Genomic DNA, 25,239 nt, shown 5'->3' with positions numbered 1-25,239 from the left:
ATAAACTAGACCTAATCACAAACTAATAAATTGTTGACGCTGCTGCTGCCTAAAACAGCATACATCTGGCCAAGGAGAGACAATAAATCATGTTTTACATATTTTTATCAACTTTTTTCACAACTTTGATCTTTGATTCTATCAATATCAGACTTGTCACCTAAAGTTAAAGAAACACTGTTGACATGATTGATAGTTTTGTTGTAGTGTTGAAGTTTTCCTGAGTCTTTGACACACTGTTCATTATGAATGCTGCAATCCATATTATCCTTCTCCACATCTATATCTATACATTCATCATGATTGTCATCACCAGCATCTGCATCAAAATATTTTTCCTCTTCATCTTTTTGGAGAATATCCAGATCATCATATTCTGTATTATCATCAACTTCACTACAATATGAAAAGATTTCTAAAATTATTTTTTGAAAGCATTTCAAAATCACTTGGCTATTTTCAGAAAAGCTGATCACAGCGGCATGCTCTTTGCAAATCCCTCACCTCAGACAGTTAATGCATTTTCATATGTGGATCATAGAGTAACTTATGAACTGTTCATTTCTGAATTGTTCATATCAAACAAAATGAATAATATTATGAGCCTTCATTTAAGTTTAATTATGATTATTTGATATAAAAAAAAAGAGCCAAACTACAATTGTTTTCCCAATATGTAACAGCAGTAGGATTTTCAAGATACAGGCTTTAATAGGTTTTCAGTTCCAAAAAGTTCACAAGTTTTGATTGTCTCTCCTGTCTAATATTGTTTATAGTAACTTTAAGATTCTGTAGACACAAACAAGCCCTTTCAAATGTCAAATTGTTAACTTTCCATTTCTCAGTAGTAATACACTTGTTTGTTAATAGACAACATAAACTTAGTTTTTAAAGGAATTCACTTCATAAAAAAAAATATACATTGCATTCAGAAAATCCGTTTATACAAAATAACAAACAAACAAACCTACCACTAAATTCTTTAAACAATTCACCAAATAAAAAATGTCATTTATCAGTAAAAAAATCTATAAAACTTATCTGTAGTTATCTTCAAAACGTTTAATAATGAACTGTCAATTTCTATTTATAATATAGTACACTCCTACAGCACTTATAATAATCAAAACTTTGGAAACAAGAATTTTTCATATAAATCTGCCACTCCAATTATAATTTGATATTAACCTGATGACTTTTATCTGAAAACAGTTAAAAAATATTTAAAAACACTAAGTGTAATCAAACTTTATACGCATAAATAAACATTTCTGTTTAAAGAGAAATAACTCAATCACATATTAAGTATCACTTTTGGCTATTAAAGAGGGCTAAAACTCAACAATGAAAAAAGTACATCGTGAAAATTGAACTCAACATTCATTTAGTCACCGAAAACAACATATCCTGTAAAAGTGTTTCATGACAATGAACACACGCTCTTTGGCAGCTGCCCACCTGCCGACATCCCTCAAATCAATTACCAGTTTTTCCTTTCCAAAATCTGGTTAAAATATTCATTTATTAATAACCAATTCAAAGGCAACAACACAATGCAAAATGCAACCAGATGCTCCGCAGTGCGTAGCTTTATACGACCGCAGAGGTTGAACCCTGAACAGTTGGGGCAAGTATGGACACAACATTCAAGCTGGATTCAGCTCTAAATTTGGATTGTGATTAAATAGTTGACACAGCATAGGTTTCTGACACAGAATGAATGTGTTCTAATGAACTTAAAATTTTTGTTTTCTCTTAGAGCAATTCACTATGCTGGTGAATATTAATCCTCTCAAAAAAATGTTTGAAGAAATTTTCTTTTTATTTATGAAATTTCAAATGAGAAAAATTGAACCCAATTTTTTAATCACATCCCCCTTTCCCTTATTCCAAAACTAATCTCAATTAAAATATTCTAATGGAGTTTGCAACAATAACTACTCATTTAAATACATCATAAAATATTAAGATGTAAAAAAAACTGCTTGTTATCACTGAATGGTAAAGATTATTTAAATTTATCAGTTGGTAGTAAAAGGTGAATATACATTGTATATTGTATATAACAAAGATTTAAGTTGATTCTGGACAAAGAAAGATAACTCCAATTAAAAAAAAAACTTGCAATAAGATATTTCTTGCTTACTATTCTGGACAAAGAAAGATAACTCTAATTAAAAAAAAAATTTGCTATTTCACAATATTATGAAATTAGATATTTCTTGCCATTGCACAATACTGTGCAATTGAAAAGACTTGCTATTGCACAATACTTAATATAATAATTTTAGATCCTGATTTGGACCAACTTGAAAACTGGGCCCATAATCAAAAATCTAAGTACATGTTTAGATTCAGCATATCAAAGAGGCCCAAGAATTTAATTTTTGTTAAAATCAAACTTAGTTTAATTTTTGGACCCTTTGGACCTTAATGTAGGCCAATTTGAAAACGGGACCAAAAATGAAGAATCTACATACACAGTTAGATTTGGCATATCAAAGAACCCCATTTATTCAATTTTTGATGAAATCAAATAAAGTTTAATTTTGGACCCAGATTTGGACCAACTTGAAAAGTGGGCCAATAATCAAGAATCTAAGTACATTTTTAGATTCAACATATCAAAGAACCCAACCAATTCATTTTTTGTCAAAACCAAACTAAGTTTAATTTTGGACCCTTTGGACCTTAATGTAGACCAATTTGAAAACATGACCAAAAGTTAAGAATCTACATACACAGTTAGATTCGGCATATCAAAGAACCCCAATTATTCAATTTTGATGAAATCAAACAAAGTTTAATTTTGGACCCTTTGGGCCCCTAATTCCTAAACTGTTGGGACCAAAACTCCCAAAATCAATACCAACCTTCCTTTTATGGTCATAAACCTTGTGTTTAAATTTCATAGATTTCTATTTACTTATACTAACGTTATGGTGCGAAAACCAAGAAAAATGCTTATTTGGGTCCCTTTTTGGCCCCTAATTCCTAAACTGTTGGGACCTTAACTCCCAAAATCAATACCAATCTTCCTTTTGTGGTCATAAACCTTGTGTTTAAATTTCATTGATTTCTATCTACTTAAACTAAAGTTAAAGTGCGAAAACCAAGAAAATGCTTATTTGGGCCCTTTTTGGCCCCTAATTCCTAAAATGTTGGGACTAAAACTCCCAAAATCAATACCAACCTTCCTTTTATGGTCATAAACCTTGTGTTAAAATTTCATAGATTTCTATTCACTTTTACTAAAGTTATAGTGCGAAAACCAAGAAAATGCTTATTTGGGCCCTTTTTGGCCCCTAATTCTTAAAATGTTGGGACCAAAACTCCCAAAATCAATACATTGTACCAACCTTCCTTTTATGGTCATAAACCTTGTGTTAAAATTTCATAGATTTCTATTCACTTTTACTAAAGTTAGAGTGCAAAAACTAAAAGTATTCGGACGACGACGACAACGACGACGACGACGCCAACGTGATAGCAATATACGACGAAAATTTTTTCAAAATTTGCGGTCGTATAAAAAATCAATACCAACCTTCCTTTTATGGTCATAAACCTTGTGTTAAAATTTCATAGATTTCTATTCACTTTTACTAAAGTTATAGTGCGAAAACCAAGAAAATGCTTATTTGGGCCCTTTTTGGCCCCTAATTCTTAAAATGTTGGGACCAAAACTCCCAAAATCAATACCAACCTTCCTTTTATGGTCATAAACCTTGTGTTAAAATTTCATAGATTTCTATTCACTTTTACTAAAGTAAGAGTGCGAAAACTAAAAGTATTCGGACGACGACGCCAACGTGATAGCAATATACGACGAAATTTTTTTCAAAATTTGCGGTCGTATAAAAATGACCTATCTTACCTATAATCAAAATGTTCATCCTGACCAGCCATAAATCTCTCCTGCATTATCGTTAGAAATTCTTGTCTAAATTGAGCTTTCTGTTCATCAGGTATCAACTTTTTTTGGTCTTCAATTTCATCTTCCATTTCAGATTCTTAAATTAAAAAGACACTTTTAAAAATTATATTAGATATTGTAAACATGGTAAATGTTGATGGTAAAAACATATTTTTGTTTAGGGGTTGATTTGCTTGTAATTCTTAGCTGCAGTTGACTAAGATAAAGTTGTAAGTCATTGAAGGTTTTTAGCTATAAAGTGCACAAATGTGTTTTAGTCTTTTTAATTTTTAGATACATTTTATTTCAATGTTGATACGTTAATTGTTAAAAAAATCTACTTCTAAAAAAATACATAATGTACCTTCATCTTCACTACTTTCTCCTTCCTCCATTTGACCATCCTAAAACACATAGAAAATAATGAATTCTAACATGATGTCCTCCAAAAGCTTTGAGTACACACCCGTAGTAAAATATGAATATATTGATAGGGCTGTTCCTATTGTACTCCCACGTCATATGTATTTTAATGAATGAGCTACCCGACGTCATAGAACAACGACGTCAGAATATAAGCATTTTACAGGAAAAGACACGCTTGTGGAACCGAAAATCATCACAACTAGAAAACGTAAACAAACTATGCTAAAATGTGATATAAGCCATTTTAAAAAAAAATATATAAGACATATAAGTAAATTATAATTAAATTCACCCAAAACTATATAAAAACATTATTGAAAATAGTTTAGCATGTCACTAATTCAGTTTTTTCCGTTCTTTTACGCCAATTGAATGGTGCTTTTATTTATGGGAACGGCAAATATCAGCCTCTACCTAGAGCGCTTCGGTCCCAAGGAATTGCCGTATTTGTCCTATTAGAATCGAAATAATTCATGGGGTCTTGAATATATCTAGATTTTACCACGGGTTGTCCCTTTATGCCGATATTTTACCCCTCGTTATCACTCATCTGGCACTAATGAAAAAGTAAAAATATTACACTTAAAATAATTGCTCTTCCAAGTATACAAATTATACCTTGACAGTATTATACTTAATGTATTTAAACATGTCACTATTTACATTATAACTTCCAAATTTACAGGCATTATAAAATCACCAGTACATGTATGTCAACATCCTTAAGATTAAGATCTCTTTGTCACATCTTTTTATGATTTGTTCCTTTTAAAAGAATTGAATGCTTCTTTTTGTAAATTTATGGGATGTACATTGTAAAAGCATTGACCCAAGTACATTTTATATGCAACACCTTATTCTTAAAATGTATGCCCAGTCGACGCTTTTACAACCCTATGAAATTATTAAAATAAGCATTCAATACTTACAATTACATTTTTTACTATGTTCATGAAACATTTGAAAACACGATTACTATCATTTTTTTTTCTATTGTTTATTATATATAGAAGCATGTGTCATTATGATTATTACAATTCATTTTGAAATGAAGTTGATTAAGGAATAACATGAGATTGCAGTTAGCCAATCAGAATAATGTAAGATAATGAAACATACATTGTACATCTAACATTTGTCTAATGTAATTATATATTTTTGATAAAACAAACCTCAGTATCCTTTTGGTCCTTATAGGCTTCATGCTCATGTAGTATGTCGATATGTTTAAACAGAACTGTAGAAAATCTTAAATCAGTTTTGTCAACCTTATCATTGATTTCATCGTCATCCAAATATTGTCCAACCAGCTGTTCATAAAGGAATGGGTCTCGATATTTCATTTCCTCTTCACTAAAATAATCTCCTTCAGATATCAATTGCTGCATTGCCTTCAATCTTCTATTTTTAGTTCTATTTTTATCAAAGTTGGTAGTTTTAGATTTTTTTATTTGTTTCAAGTAAAAGTCAATTTCATATTCACTTGAGCAGTTTTCAAAACATACCACATCTTCTATCCCAAGATATTTCCAATATCTTTCAAGAAATTTTGTATTACTTTTGGCAAGAATTTCATCTGCAATTTTATATTTTTCTACTTCACACAGATCAGGTTCTCCTATTTGCTGATGTTTGAAAAAAGCATCAGTTTGGATAAGTTTTTGTAACATTTGTTTATGTGCAGCACTCTTTTGATCATATGTATCATCCAATGATACCCTGGCTATCTCTTGTATACAGTTTTCACTTGGTTGTGCATTATGTGCCATCACTTAAATCTGCAAGAAGTACATGTATATCTGAAACAACAATAAAGCAAGTTTTATTCAAGTAATTAGTTTCACATAATAGATCATAATAATATAAATAAAATGTGGCAAGATTTAGAAACATGTATATAGTCAAATGCTTGTAAGCACTGAATGTTAAAGATTGCTTTAATTAATCAGTGGGAAATAAACTTATATAATTGCATTGTATAAAGCATTGGTCATCATGGTCATAGTTGATTCAAATACAATTCTGGTCAAAAGAAGCCAACTCCAAATTTTTATTTTTTAAAGATGACTTTAATAATTACAAGAGCAGTTCATGCATCATGCACATAATTAATTAAGATTCCTGCACCTTGCAAACATTATTTAATTTCTTTACAAGTGTTACATAATTTTGAAAACTTGAATATCTGAGCATATGTTAAATTTATATTTTTTTGGGAAATGTTCATGGATAGGATGTATAGTGTTCTGATCAATCATGAATGCACTATTTTTGTGTATCAAAAAGGTAAGCTTGATAAGCCTTAGAAGATAGTACCATTATGACCATAGGGTTTTGATTGCATTTCAAAATCATGTAATCCATTTGAAATCTTTTTACCCCAAAATGTATGCATAGAATACTGTTATGACTACCATGAAATCATTATAATTTTATCTCCCACTCACAACATGCACAAAATTAAAGACACTCTTTTATTTGTTTCAGTCATCTCAAATTGGTTTTATTTGTAATAATTTGATAATTTCTTCTTGCTTAAATGTTAAAATTTCAGATAAACCACTAAAATGACTTTATTATACGTAGAGTGGGGTGCTCATTTTCGCCTTATCTTTCCATGTTTTCTTCAGTTTATGTTCAGGTCTTTATGTTTTTGAAGTATACTGATATTTTTATATGAAGATAACTTCAAATGCAAAATATTCTTAGCTTGAAAATGTGTTTGTTTTGAGTAAAATCATCCGAAAAGTTGGATTAAAGGGTGTTTGAAACTTCCTAATTTTTTGCTAACGGGGGACACATATTCGCCGTTTTTACATATCTATTTAAAACCAAATAACTGCAGCTTTAAATAACATCTATCAAATAAATTTCATTATAGACGAATAGCAGATATTTGAAAGGTGTAAAAAACTGACATTTAGGGCAATCAGTCAAAGAATGACTAAGGAATACTTCTTTGAAATTGTTTTTATCATTCAGGAAATTGGCTGAAAATCGTTGTCCATTTTTCCGTCCTTTGCTGTAAGTCCGAAATTTAGTCTCATTTTAAAAAATAATCATATTTGTTAAAAAAATATAATTTAACGACATACATGTGTTTCTTCCATTTCAACCATCCTTTGAAGTTTTTACACCTCAAAATCATAAAACGGCGAAATTGTGTCCACGGCGAATATGAGCGCCCAACTCTACATGCATGTTTATATTTTAAAGTCCAAATAGCCTTGCCAGACGTCATAATTATTTGGACTAGTTCATATTATGAAAAGCAGTTTCATGCATGTTTCTAATTTTTTTTATTTTGAAATATATTATAGATTTCTTGACACTTACTATCCTGACTATTTCAAATGTTTATTGCCATATAAACTTTGAACTATAAAATGGTGACAAAAACAATAAGCATGCATTACAATAAAACAGAAATGTTATATACACAATCATTTAATAAAAATAAAAGTTAATAGTCAAATGTTTTCTTGTTGTTTCTTGGTCCTAATGCCTTGATTAGATTTATTGTCATAAATTTTCCTGTCAAATATCATGAATATTGGTTTAGAATATTGGTGGTTTTCTCAAACCACTCTGACTACAACTCTGGACTCCCCCATCAGTAGATACTGACAGCTAGGAAATTACCAATAGTGCTAAAAGTGGCATTATGAACATCATCAAATCTTTTCACTAATTAATAAGTGAGACCTCCTTATGTCACTATGAAATTAATACTTGCTTTTTAAAAAATATTTTGATTAGTTAAAGTGAAAGTAGGTAAAATGTGTATGTCTGTCCTCCTCTGGCTATAACGAACTGCACATGCAATTGTTTTTGTGTAACTAACTAACTGGCACCATATAGCTGTGTTTATAGTGTTTTAAAACATTTAACATGCTTAGTCTCAGGACAGATGTTGGAACATTTAGTTGGAAAATAAATTTCGGTAAAATTATTATATATTAGGAATGCAAGTTATTTTATGAGTGTTCAAACCTACAAAGTAATGTGTACAGTACCAAAGGTATTTTCAAATCACGCTGATACTACATACCTACGGTGAGTACCCAGTTTATACTATTATTAAATCTGAAATCTGAAGAAGTTACTGTTTTCCTTTCAAGATGGGAGATAACTCTAGTGGACTAAAGGACACAAAGACGGAGTAGCATAGAATAACTTCGGAAAATATCAACAAAAAGAACCATCCTATCGAGGACTATCGAGTTACGTTAATTTTCTTGTGTTAACATCAAAAACATCTGGAAGATTCCTCTTAATTATCAAAGTTCCTTCATCTGGTATAATCGCCGCTAACAATTGGCACTGGTTGTCTCTGGTTGGTTCTAAACTTTAATGCCTTTATGTCCTTGTAATAAGGATCCTATACTTTTGATGAGTATTCTTTCAGTGATCGGACAAGTTGTTTATATAATATGCATGTTATGCTTGTTTCTGCAATCCTTAAAGGCTTTGAACCAATTGCAGAGGTTTCGCCGAGTCAAGCCGGCTAATATTTGAAATGTGCTTCTTTGCAAAGCACACACACCATTTAGGATGTACAACAAAAGCGATCGAATCGTAGTTTGATTCAAGTGTCCACGTGCATGATATCATTTCTTCATGCAAACTATTTCTTTTTAAAAAATAATTTTAAGATAGTCTCTACTGGCGATAACTGTCTAATCTAAGAAAAGTACAAGGACGCAATAAGCCCGAATAACCCGCCGTTTACTGCTTTATGGTAGTAGCTTAGAGCAGTGGAGTCATTTCGATCTCAAAAGTTGTCATTTTACATAGATTGCCAAGGTACATGTATGATATTGGAAATGATTTTCAAAAAAATCTTAAATCGTAAGTATTTCAATGTTTTGCATTTAAAATAGTTTGCCTTAATTAACTGAACCTATCAATATTGTCTCTCATTTAGAACGTCTTTCTTCATTTTACGTATGCTTATTTGTTTTGTACATGAACCGATCAAAAACATTTAAGATTACCCTAGCTAATATTATTTTTTTATCATTATTATTTACTTATTTTGATAAAATTTCCTTATGCAAATCACTGTCTCTCCCTTTTAATTATACAATTCTCTATTTCATTGTCGGTATTTGATCATGCCTTAACCGGCATTTAATGACTATATAATATGGTATATTATAGTGTATGTAACCAGGAAGTTATGCAAGACATGCATGATCGCCTGTCACTATTGACAGGGAAGTATTTTATGATCTATGAAGATTTTTTTAAAGAAAAAGATCTATTTGAACAACGATTACAATCAAACGTACACGGCGAGTAGAACTGTCTAGTAAGTTCTGATAATAACAAACTGCAAACAAATCTTGTTTTGGCTTGTCAGTAAAAAACGTACATTTCTCATTTAGCCAGTTTGCATTTCACAATCAAACTCATTTTAAGTAGTATATTATAATAACACTATTTTGGAGGACAAATGTGTGAAGGTGGGCATCAGCTGTTGAGTCATCCTTACTACGACACAGTTACTGTTTTATAAGATAATAGTTCATACACTTTTGTCACTTCCAATATTTGTTTTGCCTTCAAAGCTGAGTCTTCTCTTGAGTTTACTCTTTCTTTAATCTACAACTTCCCCTAAACCACATCTAAGAACCATGATCTTGTACAGGACAGGATATTTTATAATGTAGTTTTTTGGGGGAAGTACATCTCTAATCCGAAACTATATATTAATTGACCACTCATCAGAAGCACTCTTTATTTGCACATTTTCTTTTACGGGAACCGAAGAGGGTAAAGTTGTGCACCTGCAATTTCCCAGACCAGAACACGGATTACCAAAGTAGTTCCGAGGGTACAAATCTATTATCCGCACCCACCTATAACAATTAAACACGAGTTAGTAGATATATCCGTTAATTTTTTTTTTTTTTTTTTTTAAATTTCTATCTTATTAATTTGGCTTCCTTAGTTTCCCTGACGAAAACATAGATTTTCAACGTGGTTCATCAGAGATTGTGTGTTTTTGTCCAAGACATTGCTGATATAAATATTTAATATAAATTTCATAAATATCTGTCAAGAATAGCACACCTGGGAGAGCTTATGCATATCGAGGAGGACATAAGTTAATAAATAAAACATTTTTTTTTATTTGTAACTTATTTTTTCGAGTAAAGTTGTCCAATTTAAAAAAAAACTTTTTAACAATCATACTGTCCTCAATACTTCATGTTAAATTCAAAAGAGTATAAACTAAATGACATTTTTCAATTGTTGAAGCTAATTTCCTTATGCTTGTAGAGTAAGAATTTGGTTCACTTTGATTGATTTGTATAAATGTTTGCTCAAGCATTGTAATTAAGTTTGTCATCTGCAAACAATATACATTTGTACATGATAGAAGGAGTTAAACCTGCATACATTATACTTGCATTTGGTTGTGTTTTATTCTTGGAGTTAAAAAATCTAATTCTATGTATAAACATTAGGAATTAGCTCTAATGGGAATCGAAACTTGTTATAATTGTCTTTTTCAGAAGACCACTAAACTTAAATTTAAAAAGGCACTAAAAGGAGGCTGGCAAGTAAAGAATGCCGGTTTCTATTAATCAATGTCTAATAATCAATTTTATTAAAAGGTTTACCTGGGAGTTTAATTATACCTTGTCTGTTTCAGATGTACGACTATCATGAAAAAATAAACAAGTCATGACCGATCAAGAGAATTATTACAGATTTTCTTCAATAATCGTTGACCATGGAAAGGAAGCTTTGGTTATTCTATTAGACAATGATTTATCCAATCAAAATTTGTCTTTTGAAAATTTTCTAAACAAGCATCAACACGAAATCTATCATTTACATTATGTAGATAAAAAACTCCGTTGTTGCCAATGTCCATCTGGATTTTCTTCCCAAGCCGGGCCACAAAGAGTTCTTTATGCTTATCAGCTAGATATATTACTGGACAAACATGGACAAAAATTACCTTGTCATTACCTTTCATCTACACGGCCTTATTGTTGCAGTCTTGCAAAACCAGGTGTAACAACAAAGGAACTCGATATCACATTAGCAAGATGTCTCTTGGTAAACTTTTCCACAATATGTCCGCCTGGTAGTCCTATCAGACGTGCCGTAGATACTATCGTAGATTGTAGAAATAAGTTAGGGCATGCGCGTGAAGCCAAGATGCCAGCTAGTGACTTCCAGAAGGATGTTGCTGATATAGAATTAGCAATTTTAACCATTGCACAGGTTTGTAATGTTGAAAACGATATGAAGCAAAAGCTACACGATGTAAAGAACCGATCACTAGATCAAACTTTATGTATCCAGTATCAGAATCGGCTTCTACAAGAAATGAACCAAAAAGGCGAGATGGTAGAGGTAAGCGAGTTATTCTTTTTCTTTCCATTTATTGTAAAAGACACAATTCAATTATCTGCTATTTTTATATCAATGATACCAAAGAAGAATTATTAGCATCGCTAAGAAAAACTGTTGAGTATTCAAAGCAGAACTGGATTCAAAAGTTAAAACAAACAGCCGTGAAAGATTGATATCCTCCCTCTTTGAAAACAACAAAAATTGTGTAATACAAAAGGTCAAACAACGCAATTTCTAACATAAAACAAGGGAGAAGATCATTTGCTTTGAAATAATGGTATCACATGTTTCAAATTTGGCACCCTTATTGCAAATTTAATAGTCAAAATATAATTAAACTTGTTTTAAACCCAGTTCACAAATGTCAGGACATTTTGGACAAACCCAATATACCATGTTTATATTTAAGATCATACTATCTAATTGTGAAATATTCGGTAAGTTGTCGTAGTTTATAAAAACAAATATCTACTCAGCAATGACAGTGACAAACTGAAGCAGAACTAACCTAAGTTGTAACCGTAATCCACAATTATCTAACCCATTATTTATTAGCACATATAAAAATATAAGGCCAACATTGAGACTAGATCCTAGGACAGAATATGACTGAATATACTTTTCCGAACAAACTTACTTTATTCAAATCCGGCGATGTCCCCAAAGTGTTTTGATAGATTGGCCGCTGTTTTTCCGTACACTCATCATTTCATATTTTTATTCAAGATGTGCGTTGATGTGCATATATAATTAATGTGGAGTTTACTAGGGGAGAAAAGGTTCGATAATACATGGTGTTGAATATTGCAGACATGAATCGTTCGCAGACAAAATTAAAGTAACCAGGACTGGGATAACAGAGGAAACAGATGGATCCCTTTTGCAGTTACATGTCACTTTAAAACATGTTGATCAGATCAATGTTATACTTAATATTTTATGTGGTGAATTTTGGGTCAGTTATTATAAATATATGAGTTTGCGTTGCATACCAGCAACCTAATTTTGGACCTAAGGCTTACACCCTTTAAAACAAACTGCATTTATGTATATACGGTTATTAAGGATTTTTTATTTTGCGTTTGTAGAGTATTTCGACCATCAAGGAACAACTCCAGACAAATCTTCAAGAAACTACCTCAATGTTCAGTGATATTAGAATAACACAATTAGAAACAAAAGAAAGAACTGAAGTGTTAGAAAATCAAGTAGACGATGTAAACAGACGAATACAAGAAGACATGAAAGAGATAAACCGCAAAGTTGATACTACTAAAAACGTTATCTATGAAGATACAAAAGCAGACATGCAAGAAGCAGTCGTTCAGGTCAAAACACGTATTGATTCTTTAGAAAGACATCTAGATGAACAGCATAACAAACTCCATACACACGTTGACAAAATTGAACTCAATGCTGTTAAGTCAAGTACAGATATTAGGACTGTTTTACAAAAGAATATGGACGACTATGAAACTAGATTACATCACCATATAGATGACACAGTGCTACAATTGGCTAAGAGAACCCCAGCAGGTATTTAAAGATTCAGATAACAACACACGGCAGACACATGGTCATTAGCTATAGTTATAAAACCAGTTTTTATCTCGTTTTCTACATAATTAAGATTTTGCTCTTTGATACGGGACATTTCGTTTTGAATTTTCCTTGGTTTTGTATGTTAACTTACTTATGGCTCGTAATCAAAAGTAGGATTTTCGTGATACACAATGCGTCGACATTTAAGCAACATTTTCATATTTAAGAAATTTTTAAAATGCATTATCTATTTAGGAATACTTTGTTTATTTTACAATCTATAAATATTCACACAAATGAAATATAATATAGTCATTCTCAATCGTGATCGGCTATTTGGATTTTATATGATTTTGTGCATCAACTTCACTGATATTTCAATACGATTTCTGCAGGTTAAGTATATTTTCAACTGATGAAGTTACTAAAACATATGAACTCAATTGATATTGGTATGTTTTATGTTTTTCAGTTTTTTGGTAGTCCAAAAAAGGATATCTAACAATCTATAATATATTGTGCATGTTTATTGATAACGTCAGAAAGTAACTTCTTAGATGCATTCAATATCTACTTTGGTTCAAAGATTCATTGAAACTTATCCATTAAGCATCAATCGTATATCTTAATGCAAGTAACATGTGTATTGGTAAATGACTACAGTCACTTAAACTTCTTTAAATTTATCAATACATAAGTATATCCTAATTGTCATCATTATCACCGAGCGTTGAATCGAAAATTCAATATTAAAATGTAAATTTTAACTTTCAATTCATTCTGAAAAGATGCACTTCTTATTTTATAGATCAAAGGAAACAGAATATAATTGGTAAGTCTTTACATCTAACAATTCATGCTTGGTTCACTTAAGGGCTTCAAGAAAGCATCTCTCAACCGATTTATGACTTTTGAACACTTGTATACTTATGTTGCCTTTATTTAGTAGAAGCCTGGTATCTTTGACGAGGTTTATTCCATACCATAACTTTTTATCATCTCGATGAATGTTGATCCTCAGTTTCTTAACTTTTGTTAAAAAGTTTATGAAAATTTTAGCGGTTCAAGTATGTTGTGATTTTAAGGTACCATCATGGATTGGAACATCAAAGTAGTGCATATTTTACTGTTTATTGATTTTCTGAAAACAGTCAATACACTCATGACCACGAGTGAACTAATTCATAAAACGTATTCTTATGCACTGAATTTGTAATCTGTTATTCATCTACCAGTTGAGGAGAAACGATTTATGTACATTTTAGCCTCTTCCTTCAGTTGTCTGCAATCTGCATCAGAACGATTTATTAACTAGGTAAAACATTCTATTAATATTCTTTTCTTCAGCCCAAACAAACAGTCTGCTTACAAGTCACAGAGCAAATGAATGCTACATTGTCCCAAAAGCAGTACAAGCTGGACAAACATTGTTTAACAAACACAACATAGCGATTATAGTATCTAAAGGAGGAGAAGGCAAGACAACAACAGCTCTTCAACTGGCAACAATATACAAGGACCTTGGGTATATACCATACTGGTTTGTTGATCAAGACATTAAGCTATTTAGAGACATTATTGATCCAAACGACAAATGCATTATTGTAATAGATGATTTGTTTGGCAGGAGATTCACCGAATTCGATGAAAATATTCATAGGAATATACTAGACATCTTATATGCTATTGTGAGCAATAGCCACGAGATGAAACTAGTTTTTACCATAACAAGCGACAGTAACTGCCTTCAAAATATTATAACAGAGCATGCAATTTTAAAGGATGGCATTATATTGGATCTAGATAGAACATTTAAATTAAGTTTAGTCGAGAAAAAATCAATATTTTATAAATATATGGAGACGTCCAAAATAGTGACATGCTCTTGCCATGAAACAATGTCATTTACTCAATTTTACGAGTCAAATTTACGAGAGCAAACATATTGCGACAACGATGTTGAAGAACTTCCAAACAAAACCATTCAAATTTGTACAAGTGCAATAACACGCATAGTAGAAATGTATTTGCCGACAGGCTTTTCAGAAACATGTCGCATGTTTTGTAGCAATCCATCCTTTACACTTTTAGGAACAAGATATTTCGAAAATCCAAACCAGTCATTAATTGATAAGATTGATGAATTATATGTGGAAGGGCATGAAAACAAAATTGTAAGATACCAATATTGCCTCCTGTTATACACTGCTCTAAAAGGACCTATAGAGTTAGATGTTATTGAAAATAGTTTAGTTCATAATGCTTTCTTTATTGAATTATTTTCAATATTTGATGACAACTCTTTGAAAATAAAAAAGATTTTGATTTTGGAAGCAGTAAAAAAACTGAAAGGCAAATTCCTAGAGGAAAACACAATTTATGATTCAGGAAAAATAAGAGATGGTTTAACTTTTAAACATCAAAGTATATCTGATGCTGTACTCTTGTCATATGGAAAAGAAAACACATCTCAAGTTTTAGGAAATAATGATCTAAAATTCATTTATACATATGTTAGACCAAATACGAGTATAAGTAAAAACCCATCCAAAACACTTTATGTTCCTGATGATGTTATATGTTATAGGTTTAAGCAGATTCTTGAAATGGAACAAAAAAGCGACTACTATTTAGATATAGCGACCGATGTAGGGAAGTATATCAGAAGAATTGAGATTGATGAAATGAATAAAGGTTTCATGAAAACATTTATCGAATTGGTCCCAATTTCATGGCTTGAAAGCTATCAAGTGAAAGAGTTATTCAACGCACTGACTCAATTCGGGAAACACTGCGAAATCATTCATCCATATCTGGATAAATGTGCTATAGATATTTGGAAACATGGCAGTATTGAATTAATCTATTCAATTTGTAGACCACAAAGCACGATTGTCGATCCCATGAAATTTGTTCTATTATCGGATGAATCTATGGTAAAAAAACTGTTGAACGTCATAATTTCTCATGACACGGAAAATATTACACCACTTGTTGGTGTTGGAGAATACTTATATACACTGAGTCGAGAAAAAAATCATATCTTTGTCAACTTATTTCTTAGTAGAATTTCTATGAAATGGGACGACACGTATGAAGCCAGACTAATTATAGATGGTTTTACGAAAGAAGGGGGGAGAAAAGAGCTGATACCAATCTATCGAACAATTTTATCACATTTTATTCCCTTCAATTGTAGTATCAACGTAATCTTTAAGTTTTGCAGAGCATCGATGTCTCGGGAAAATTGCAATGACCAGGTACTTCTTGTGGACAGAAGAACTCTTATATATCAATTAAAAATGGCGTTTGACAAATGTTTGTCTGGTGTTCAACTCGATTATTACTGTTGTACAAGCCTTGAGACACAGGTAGAAGAAATTGGCAGAAACTGTTATTCTTTCTTAGCAGCAGTAAAAGATAAATCGTTTTTGGATGAAATCGTAGATGCTTTTGTTACCGTCATCCAACAAAAGTTTTCTGTTGAAACTCCAATTAATCAATCATTGAACTTTTATTGTTATTTTTCTATGGCAAGTTTTTTATATAACAAAGATCCTAAATTTACTTTGTCATTTTTTGACGGCTTAACTAGTTTTGGAGAACACTTGCAGCCACTTAAAGAAAAATTTCCCAATTTAATTGAAAACCTCGAAAGACACACTTCTCGTTATAGATATATAAAGAAAGTGGCGTCAGCGATGGAGCAGGAATATTTTGATGATGAATATTCTAATCTGAAGAGCTGAAATAACATACCATGCAAAAGATAAGATACAAATGAATATTCTGCTACTTAAAATGGTGCCAGCAGTCCTACACAAAAGCGCAAATAGTTTTCTGCAAAAGAATAGTCAATCCGAAATAATCCTCCTGGACATCTTAGAATATCAAATTGTCGTAACTTAATAACCTTGTAAATTTCAAATTTGAATATGTTTTTAAATGGTTCTAACATTCGTTTTGATTTTCGATTAAAAAATTCTAAATATGTATTGCTTTACAATTATTAAAGTATGGTGCTACATCCTGTCAAAATTATTTATTTATATTTTGTAATTGCACAGTCATTATTTTCTCAGACGTGATTACACTTAATCCGTTGGATGTATACTGATTAAAAGTCTCAGAGAACATGATTCATTTATGAGATGTTATTAACTTTGAAATAGCTTTCTGTAACTTAAGTCGGAATTTCATGTCTTTTGTCATACAGTTACTTTTTGTGATCCGTCACGATCTGGTGAGCTGGTCCATTTGAAATGATTTTCACAGTTTCTTGTATGTTGTGCTGTTAATCTACTGTCCAGGTTATGAGAGAGTTGGGTGCTCACACGACAGATGCTATATTTTCCTGTCCCAAGTCAGGACCCTGACCTTTATTGGTTGTAGTTGGTAGCTATCTGTCATGTTTCATTCTTCGTGACAATCTGGTGATTTCGTAATGAGGTTCGATGTTGTACTGCTACAGCATTGTCCCAGTTTGGTTTGGGGTGAGCTGGGGAACGAACGCTCACAATTATGTACAACCCCAAAAAAGACCGTAATTTTGTTGTGGATGTTGGTTGCTGTCTTTTATGTCGGTTTTTCATTTATTAGGTTGTGATAATAAAACAGACCATCCATTGTAATTGTTTCACTTTATGTCATGTCGGGGCCTTTTAGAGCTGACTTAATGTATGGGTTTTTGTGATTGCCAAATGCCTACAGTGACATATATTTACTAGTACGTAAATCCACATCAAATGGATTCTGTTGGATAGTTGTCTCCTTGGCAATTATACCACAGCGCTATATACATTGGCTTAGTCAACTGTCATGAAAAAGAGGTTTGTTGAAGAGTATTTCATATTTTTGAAAAAGATTTAAACTGCTCAATTGAGATTGTTGAAATATCTGAATAACAAGCAGTTTCTACATCTAAAACAGTTATCAAAAGTGACTAATCGGTAAAAATCACTTAGGACAACACGTATCCCACATAAAACCGCAGTCGTGACTAGGTGCTGTGGAAAGGTTTGCATTCCAGCAGCACCTGCATTAGGTAGATATATTTCGCAATAGATACGATATTCCTATGCTTGCATCACAGGCACTTGTCTCAATCCCCCCCCCCCCCCCCCTATATACCTTAATATAACACAAGGTACTTAACTATTTTTTTGAATAATGACACCCAGTCCCAAATTCCCGTTATTTTTTTATTTCTCGGTTGTCAAACCTACTTAAACTTAATATGCCGTAAATCTAAATTGATTTATCTACACAATGGTATATGACACGACTATCATTGTTGTCGGGATCATTAGTAGCAGGCCTCAGAACTCGGTCAACGGGATGCTTTTTTGCCTTCGTCTCAATTTTTGGCAACACTCAGCCCGCAGTTATTGAATTATTATAAAAAAAATATTAAAATAAAAACTATCAGCTTCCCTCTGACTATGAATTATTATCTATATTGTAAATTCTTTACATATTATGTGAAACAAACCCAAATAAGTTTGTTATGAAACACACGTGTACACAACAACACTAATGTAGAGTTATAAATTGACCAAAATTTCCCACATTTATTTTTAGCCAGACGATTGACCAATGAGAAACCAGTGTGAAATTACATGCGGACTGGGTGTTGCCAAAAAATGAGACGAATGCAAAAAAACATCCCGTTGACCGACTTCTTAAGTAGGTTTGACAACCGAGAAATAAAAAAAATAACGGGAATTTGGGACTGGGTGTCATTATTCAAAAAATTAGTACCTTGTGTTATATTAAGGTATATAGGATTTTTTTTTTGAGACAAGTGCCTGTGGCTTGCATTTCCTATCAAGATTTTCTTGATAGATGATTGTTGCACTCAGAGAAGCTATCAAATCAGGAGATCCAAATGGTGATGTTGAAATCATCTCTTCGTAAATTTTACGGACACCATCATGAGTTGGTTAACCGTTAAGGAAAAACCGTTTCACAAATGATATCGGTTATGTTTCTTACTACAATCCCCTTCCCTGTCATGAATGTGACCTACCGAATAAGACTATTTACCGGATTTGTTATCTCATAAGCATTAAGACGGGTGCCACATCGGGAGCAGGGTTCCGTTTACCCTTCCGGAGCACCTGTGATAACCCCTAGTTTTTGGTGGGGTTCGTGTTGTTTATCATTTAGTTTTCTATTTTGTGTCATGGGTACTATTGTTTGTCTGTTTGTCCTTTTCAGTTTTAGCAATGGCTTTGTCAGTTTATTTTCAATTTATGAGATTTAACTGTCCCTCTGGTATCTTTCGTCCCTCTTTTATCACTGTTATTCGTTATGTAGCAAATCACAAAGCCCGTAAACTGATCTGAATCTCAGTATATTAGCAAGACGTTGTGACACCAAAACTCCTTATAGATCCACAAGGTCGATATAATGAATTCAGCGTAGGTGTCTCGTAACCCCGGTTTACTTATGTTTCAGTCCAACGCTGTTTTACACTTTCAATAAGGAAAATAACGCTCTTGTATATCATTTCAACTGCGATACAAACATCTCATATGAAGGAGAAAAGGGGAAGTGTTACTCAAAAGGTAAAATTTGCCATCCAACTGTGTCATAAATTTTGAAACACATCTGTTATGCATTGTCAATTTCAAGGTATTTTTATGACAGAAACAACAATTTGTACCGAAATTCAAATCTTGCATATGGACTAAGAAGACAATTGAACAAATGTAGTACCAACAAAAACTGAAGAATCATATGAACTAAAAAAAAAAACCCAAACAAACATGACCTGGTGTGTCAAGCAGGATTTGACAGGAACAATTTAGTAAAAAAATTGATAACTGCTGTATGATTTCTAATGATAAAACAATCAAACAGAGTCCAAATGTAAGAAACTATTGTAGATCACTATCCTTTGACATGAAGCAAAACTCATACCGGATAAATGACCATAAAATATTCCTACATAACAAAATGTGAAACAATTCATTCGAATAAACTAACGACTTGATTTGTAACAAAACAATAAATAAAAAAGTATGACAATCTCTGAAGACATTTACTGACATTTTGTTGATTTACCTCGTTAAATGTACAAAAAAGATAATTAAATTATCTAAACAGTAATATATTGAATCATTTTAAGAGATTTGTTTTCAATTGTGTCAAAACTATCAAACCCTTATAAATGAAGATGTAAATTTCATAAAAACAAACATATACTAGTGATATACATACCGATCGTTGTTTGTCCAGGCCATCGTTATCAGTATTACTCGTTTGAAGAGTTGTTAAATATTGGGATTTTGTTTTTGTTCTTATTTACCAAGGCTTTGCAATATGAACATATTGAACATATGCATAGAGAAAAGAATTAGGACTCGTCTTTTGAGGACCTTAAATACTGTTCATGATTCTTACTGTACATTGACATTCAAACTTCCTGTGATCGAATTGAACTGTCACAAAGGTTTGTTGAGCAAACAGTACTTCAATAGATGTCAATATTAGTAATAAAAAAAATTAAGTAGTCGTGTCACGAAATATAAGTTCCATAAGAAACTAATACTATAATATAAGTTTCACTGAAACACATGTTACAGTATTAAGGATACGGAATATTTGTTCCAACTGGAGCATATATTTCGGCATGGTTTCTTACAAAGTTTCTGTAGGAATTCTGCAAGGCGGAACAATAAATATATATATGTGTATTGATAAACTTTAAACATAAAAAAAATCGATGACACTAGCCTGTTAACACTAATTTTGTGAGTTCGAACCCCGCACGTCATTGCCTAGGATTTTCAGTGTTCCACACTGATGGCTTATTGTCCATTTCGGTTCTAATTCAGTTTCTGCTATTTAGATTATTCAGACGTGACGGTTGTTTCTCTTTGAATTGAGTTATAAATTTCCCTTTTTTTTTTTATCTTTCTTCTCGTTATTTCTTCAAGTAATCTGGTTGCATTATTTATTTTCATTCACAAATGTAGATCGGAGTATTGTTTTGAAATCTAAAAATATATCACAAAAGGTAGATTTAATGGCAATAGTCACAAGACAATTCGATTTATTATAAAGTTTCATTCTAAAATAAATGGTGTACCCTTATTTGGAAAACCAAGGTATGCCAAACACGTTCTCACAAGTTAAAACACATATGCGTCTAGTACGATTAAATTAACGTTATTATTCAAAATAGCTAGTAAAGTTTTCACGAAAGTTTAAAGAAAAACAATACCATACAACTTGTTAGAAGAAAACCTTACAAGAACTTGACAAAGGAAGTTTTGTTTAGTTTAATGAGTCAAACCCACTTATTTAGCATGCTGGTTAGTTATCCAAGAAATTAACGCTAATGAATGCATTGCAACGAATAGAGATATATAAGCGTAAACTAATTATTTTCGTGTACACTGGCATACGATTCTTGGTGCTACTGTTATTTGGATTATGAACATGTTGCTTGCTTAAATGAAGGAAACAATTATAAATGTCGAATATTGAGATGATACATCCGTTAATTAGAAATCATTTTTCTAATCCATTCATTACTAGAAATGTACATGCATGATGCTGCTGTTTAATTCAGTCTTGCAATTATGGGGTCAAATCAGAATATCAAGTTTATGCACATTTGTATACATAAAACAAGTTACATTCGGTATGTTGACTGCAAATAAATTTGTGAGTAATTAAAAGAAATGTGTATAAAAAAAAATATTTGTTGTTAAAATATTTAATTTGTATGTGCATTTTTTTTATAGACAAACAGCAAAAAAACAAAAACAACACCCAACAACAGAAAAGGTAAATTTGAAGGTCATGATTTTGTTTTCATTAATTTTTAGTTTTACCATGAAGTAATAGGTCTTTGAAAAGTTGTTAAATTTGTTTTGGGTGTAAAACTATCATAAAACGTTTGTATATCTGCAAATATGGTTCTTATAAAAAAGATGCTCCATGATAATATCAAAGATTGCATCCTTTGGCGTTAATATTGATTCACTTATAGGGTCTTTGCATCAGAACTAAACACATTTATTTAAAAACAAGTTGTTGACATGACCCGGGTTATGTTTTTCTCATATATGTTATGATAGTATGATACTTAACCCCTCACGGGAAGGATTATGCCTGATATTCATATGATGAAGACATAATCTTTCAATCAGTTTAATTGAAGTCTGGAGCTGGCATGTCAGTAAACTGCTAGTAGTCGGATGTTATTTATGTATTATTGTCATTTTGTTTATTTTCTTTGGTTAAATCTTCTCACATCAGACTCGGACTTCTCCGTAACTGAATTAAAATGTGCGTATTGTTATGTGTTTGCTTTTCTACATTGGCTAGAGATATAGGGGAGGGTTGACATCTCATAAACATGTTTAACCCCGCCGCATTTTTGCGCCGGTCCCGAGTCAGGAGTCTCTGGCATTTGTTAGTCTTAATTTAGTATGGCGTTCATTATCATTGAACTAGTATATATATTTGTTTAGGGGCCAGCTGCAGGACGCCTCCGGCTGCTGGAATTTTTCGCTGCATTGAAGACCTGTTTACTTAGTGACCTTCTGCTGTTGTCTCTTTGACACATTCCCCATTTACATTCTCAATTTTATTTATACTATAGGGGCGATTGAATCGAAATTCGACACTTTAAAGTGTAAACGATCTGTTACAGTAAACACACCAATGATTCTTCTCATCATGCAGCAATGATATTAATGCAGTTTTACTTATTTAAATCTGAAGAACAGATTGGAAGAATGAATCCAACGTTGTTTCATAAAATATTGTCAATGTAGATACATGTATTTTTCTGTAGGATCAGTAAAATCATACTTTGTATGAAACATTCTCATACGAACAAAATGTTCTCTAAAGCTTAAATACTCTTGATTTGTAAGTTATAATATATATTCATTACGTTTGGAAGTCGTGTTTTGTTTGATAATCGATATTTACGGGGCAACCATCCGTGTTCTGCATCTCAACGATTCATTCGTTTATTTTAAATTGTATGAAACAGATGTTCTAAATGAGCCTATTTAAGGCATTGGCCTATTATTTTTTCTTTACAAAATAATGAAAAATTAAATGACCAAGCTGGTATATCTATCTTGTTTGACCTGAAATGAAAGAATTAATAAGCGGAAATCAAGGACGTTTACGTTTGAATAAGTAAGCATAGGGTATAAATCTCAAAATTCGTGTCTCCAATTCCTTGTTACGTTACGGAACAATTGATTTATGAATGATCTTATAAATGACAAATGTTTGAATTGGACCTTATTTTCTAGATCTAGGAAACTATTTGCCGCATTTTTGTCAAGCTCTTTCTGATGAAACGAGCATACAATGAGAATCTTTAAGACGACACCGGTAGTTCTAAAATACGAATGGAATAATTTAGTCACTTAGAAGCATGTAGGTTTTTGTCTAATGTTTTATTCGTTACTGTGTGTATTACCTTTCAATGTTGTGTCGTTGTTCTCCTCTTATATTTAAAGCCTTTCCCTCAGTTTGAGTTTGAAACCCGGATTCGTTTTTTTTTTATCGATTTATGAGTTTCGAACAGCGGTATACTACTGTTGCCTTTATTTATAGTGCATTTACCAACTCTTTTTAGAAAATGTTTTGATTATCTCTCCTTTAACACGCCGTTGTATTTGTTTATTTCAATATTTATCAAAATGACAAAGCTACAGTCATTTTCTGTAATTGACTGCTGTGCTACCAAATAATGCCTACAATTTCAAGTTATTGATACGGTTTATATTATCGTATTGTCTCTTGTCAAAATATGGTTGAACCTTAAAATTAAGGAATAGTTTCACCCTAGTCAATGCCAATGTATTTATTGTAGAACAAATAACAAAACTATACGTTTTTCATAATGAATTGTAAGAATAACAGGTCAATTTTTCTGGTGTTTGGGTTTGTTTTCCCAATCCTAGTTGATGTGTTTCCCTCAGTTTTGGTTTGTGACCCGGATTTGTTTCTGTCAAATCGGTTTATGAATATTAACAGAGTTATACTACTCCTACCTTTGTTTCTGATAAAATTTCCGACAAAACCATTGAAAAAAGTTTACATTTATATGGAACGTTAGAGTTTGTTGTGATGTGTACCAATATTATGAGAGTATCCGTTTCCAACTTATTATTTACGGTTCTCATTTTGTGCTGTGACTTAACTGTCCCATTGAAGGCGTATGTCGAAATAATCAAATACATGTTTAACCATGATTTATTATTTATATGTCTTTCCTAATCAAAAGTTTGTAATTTTCAATAGTTGCTATATGCCATATTTATTTTTTCTTTCATTATAGTTCACGCCGCTAGTATTTTCTCTTGAATGAATTATCATTTTGTCATGCTGGACACTTTATAATTCAATATACGATATGGGGTGTGCTTATTTTTGAAGGTCGTACACTGACCTAAAAAGTTGTTTACATACTTGTGTTTTGATCTGTGACTGATAGCTGTCATATTAGCAATCATACTGCATCTCATGTTTCATATCTTAGATGTCTTTTATGTCCTTGAGTTGTTGTGTTATTGACATATATTCCACATTTATCTTTATTTATATCTTCTTTAACCAAATACGTCTTTGCAGCTATCGATAAAAGAAATGTTTTTCATGTATTTGGTTTTGATGTTATATGTTATTCTCGTGGGATTTTGTCTGATGCTTGGTCCGTTTCTGTGTGTGTTACATTTCAGTGTCGTGTCGTTGTTCTCTTATATTTAATGCGTTTCCCTCGGTTTAAGTTTGTTACCCCGATTTTGGTTTTTGTCCATGGATTTATGAGTTTTGAACAGCGGTATACTACTGTTGCCTTTATTTAGCATGTAAGACAATACCGGTCCGGAATCATCGAAATGAAAAGTTATTTAGTAGCACAACAGTTTAAGGGATGAGGTTAGATATTTTGATCTTACATTTTCCGTCAGGAATGGTGTCATTATCAATATGGA

At 31.9% G+C, this 25,239-nt stretch overlaps 2 protein-coding genes across 2 annotated transcripts; one reads left to right on the top strand and one right to left on the bottom strand.

Moving 5' to 3' along the window:
• Positions 1 to 87: 87 nt before the first annotated feature.
• Positions 88 to 8,476, bottom strand: LOC134712005 (coiled-coil domain-containing protein 97-like). The gene is made up of 5 exons (XM_063573086.1): positions 8,394 to 8,476; positions 5,515 to 6,141; positions 4,281 to 4,320; positions 3,878 to 4,013; positions 88 to 396 (listed from the first exon to the last, which is right to left on the bottom strand). Exons 2-5 carry the CDS (start codon positions 6,109 to 6,111, stop codon positions 108 to 110), a joined length of 1,062 nt encoding a protein of 353 aa, XP_063429156.1. The 5' UTR covers positions 6,112 to 6,141; positions 8,394 to 8,476; the 3' UTR covers positions 88 to 107.
• Positions 8,477 to 9,554: 1,078 nt separating this feature from the next.
• Positions 9,555 to 17,156, top strand: LOC134712004 (uncharacterized). The gene is made up of 5 exons (XM_063573085.1): positions 9,555 to 9,656; positions 11,007 to 11,719; positions 12,808 to 13,255; positions 14,070 to 14,093; positions 14,609 to 17,156. The coding sequence occupies exons 2-5, from the start codon at positions 11,039 to 11,041 to the stop codon at positions 17,008 to 17,010; spliced, it is 3,555 nt and encodes a 1,184-aa protein (XP_063429155.1). The 5' UTR covers positions 9,555 to 9,656; positions 11,007 to 11,038; the 3' UTR covers positions 17,011 to 17,156.
• Positions 17,157 to 25,239: the final 8,083 nt, after the last annotated feature.

The sequence above is a fragment of the Mytilus trossulus genome, chromosome 3 (assembly GCF_036588685.1).
Source record: "Mytilus trossulus isolate FHL-02 chromosome 3, PNRI_Mtr1.1.1.hap1, whole genome shotgun sequence".
Taxonomy (NCBI): Eukaryota; Metazoa; Mollusca; class Bivalvia; order Mytilida; family Mytilidae; genus Mytilus; species Mytilus trossulus.
The sequence above is the reverse complement of the archived record's forward strand: the minus strand, read 5'-3'. Positions and strand labels throughout refer to the sequence as shown.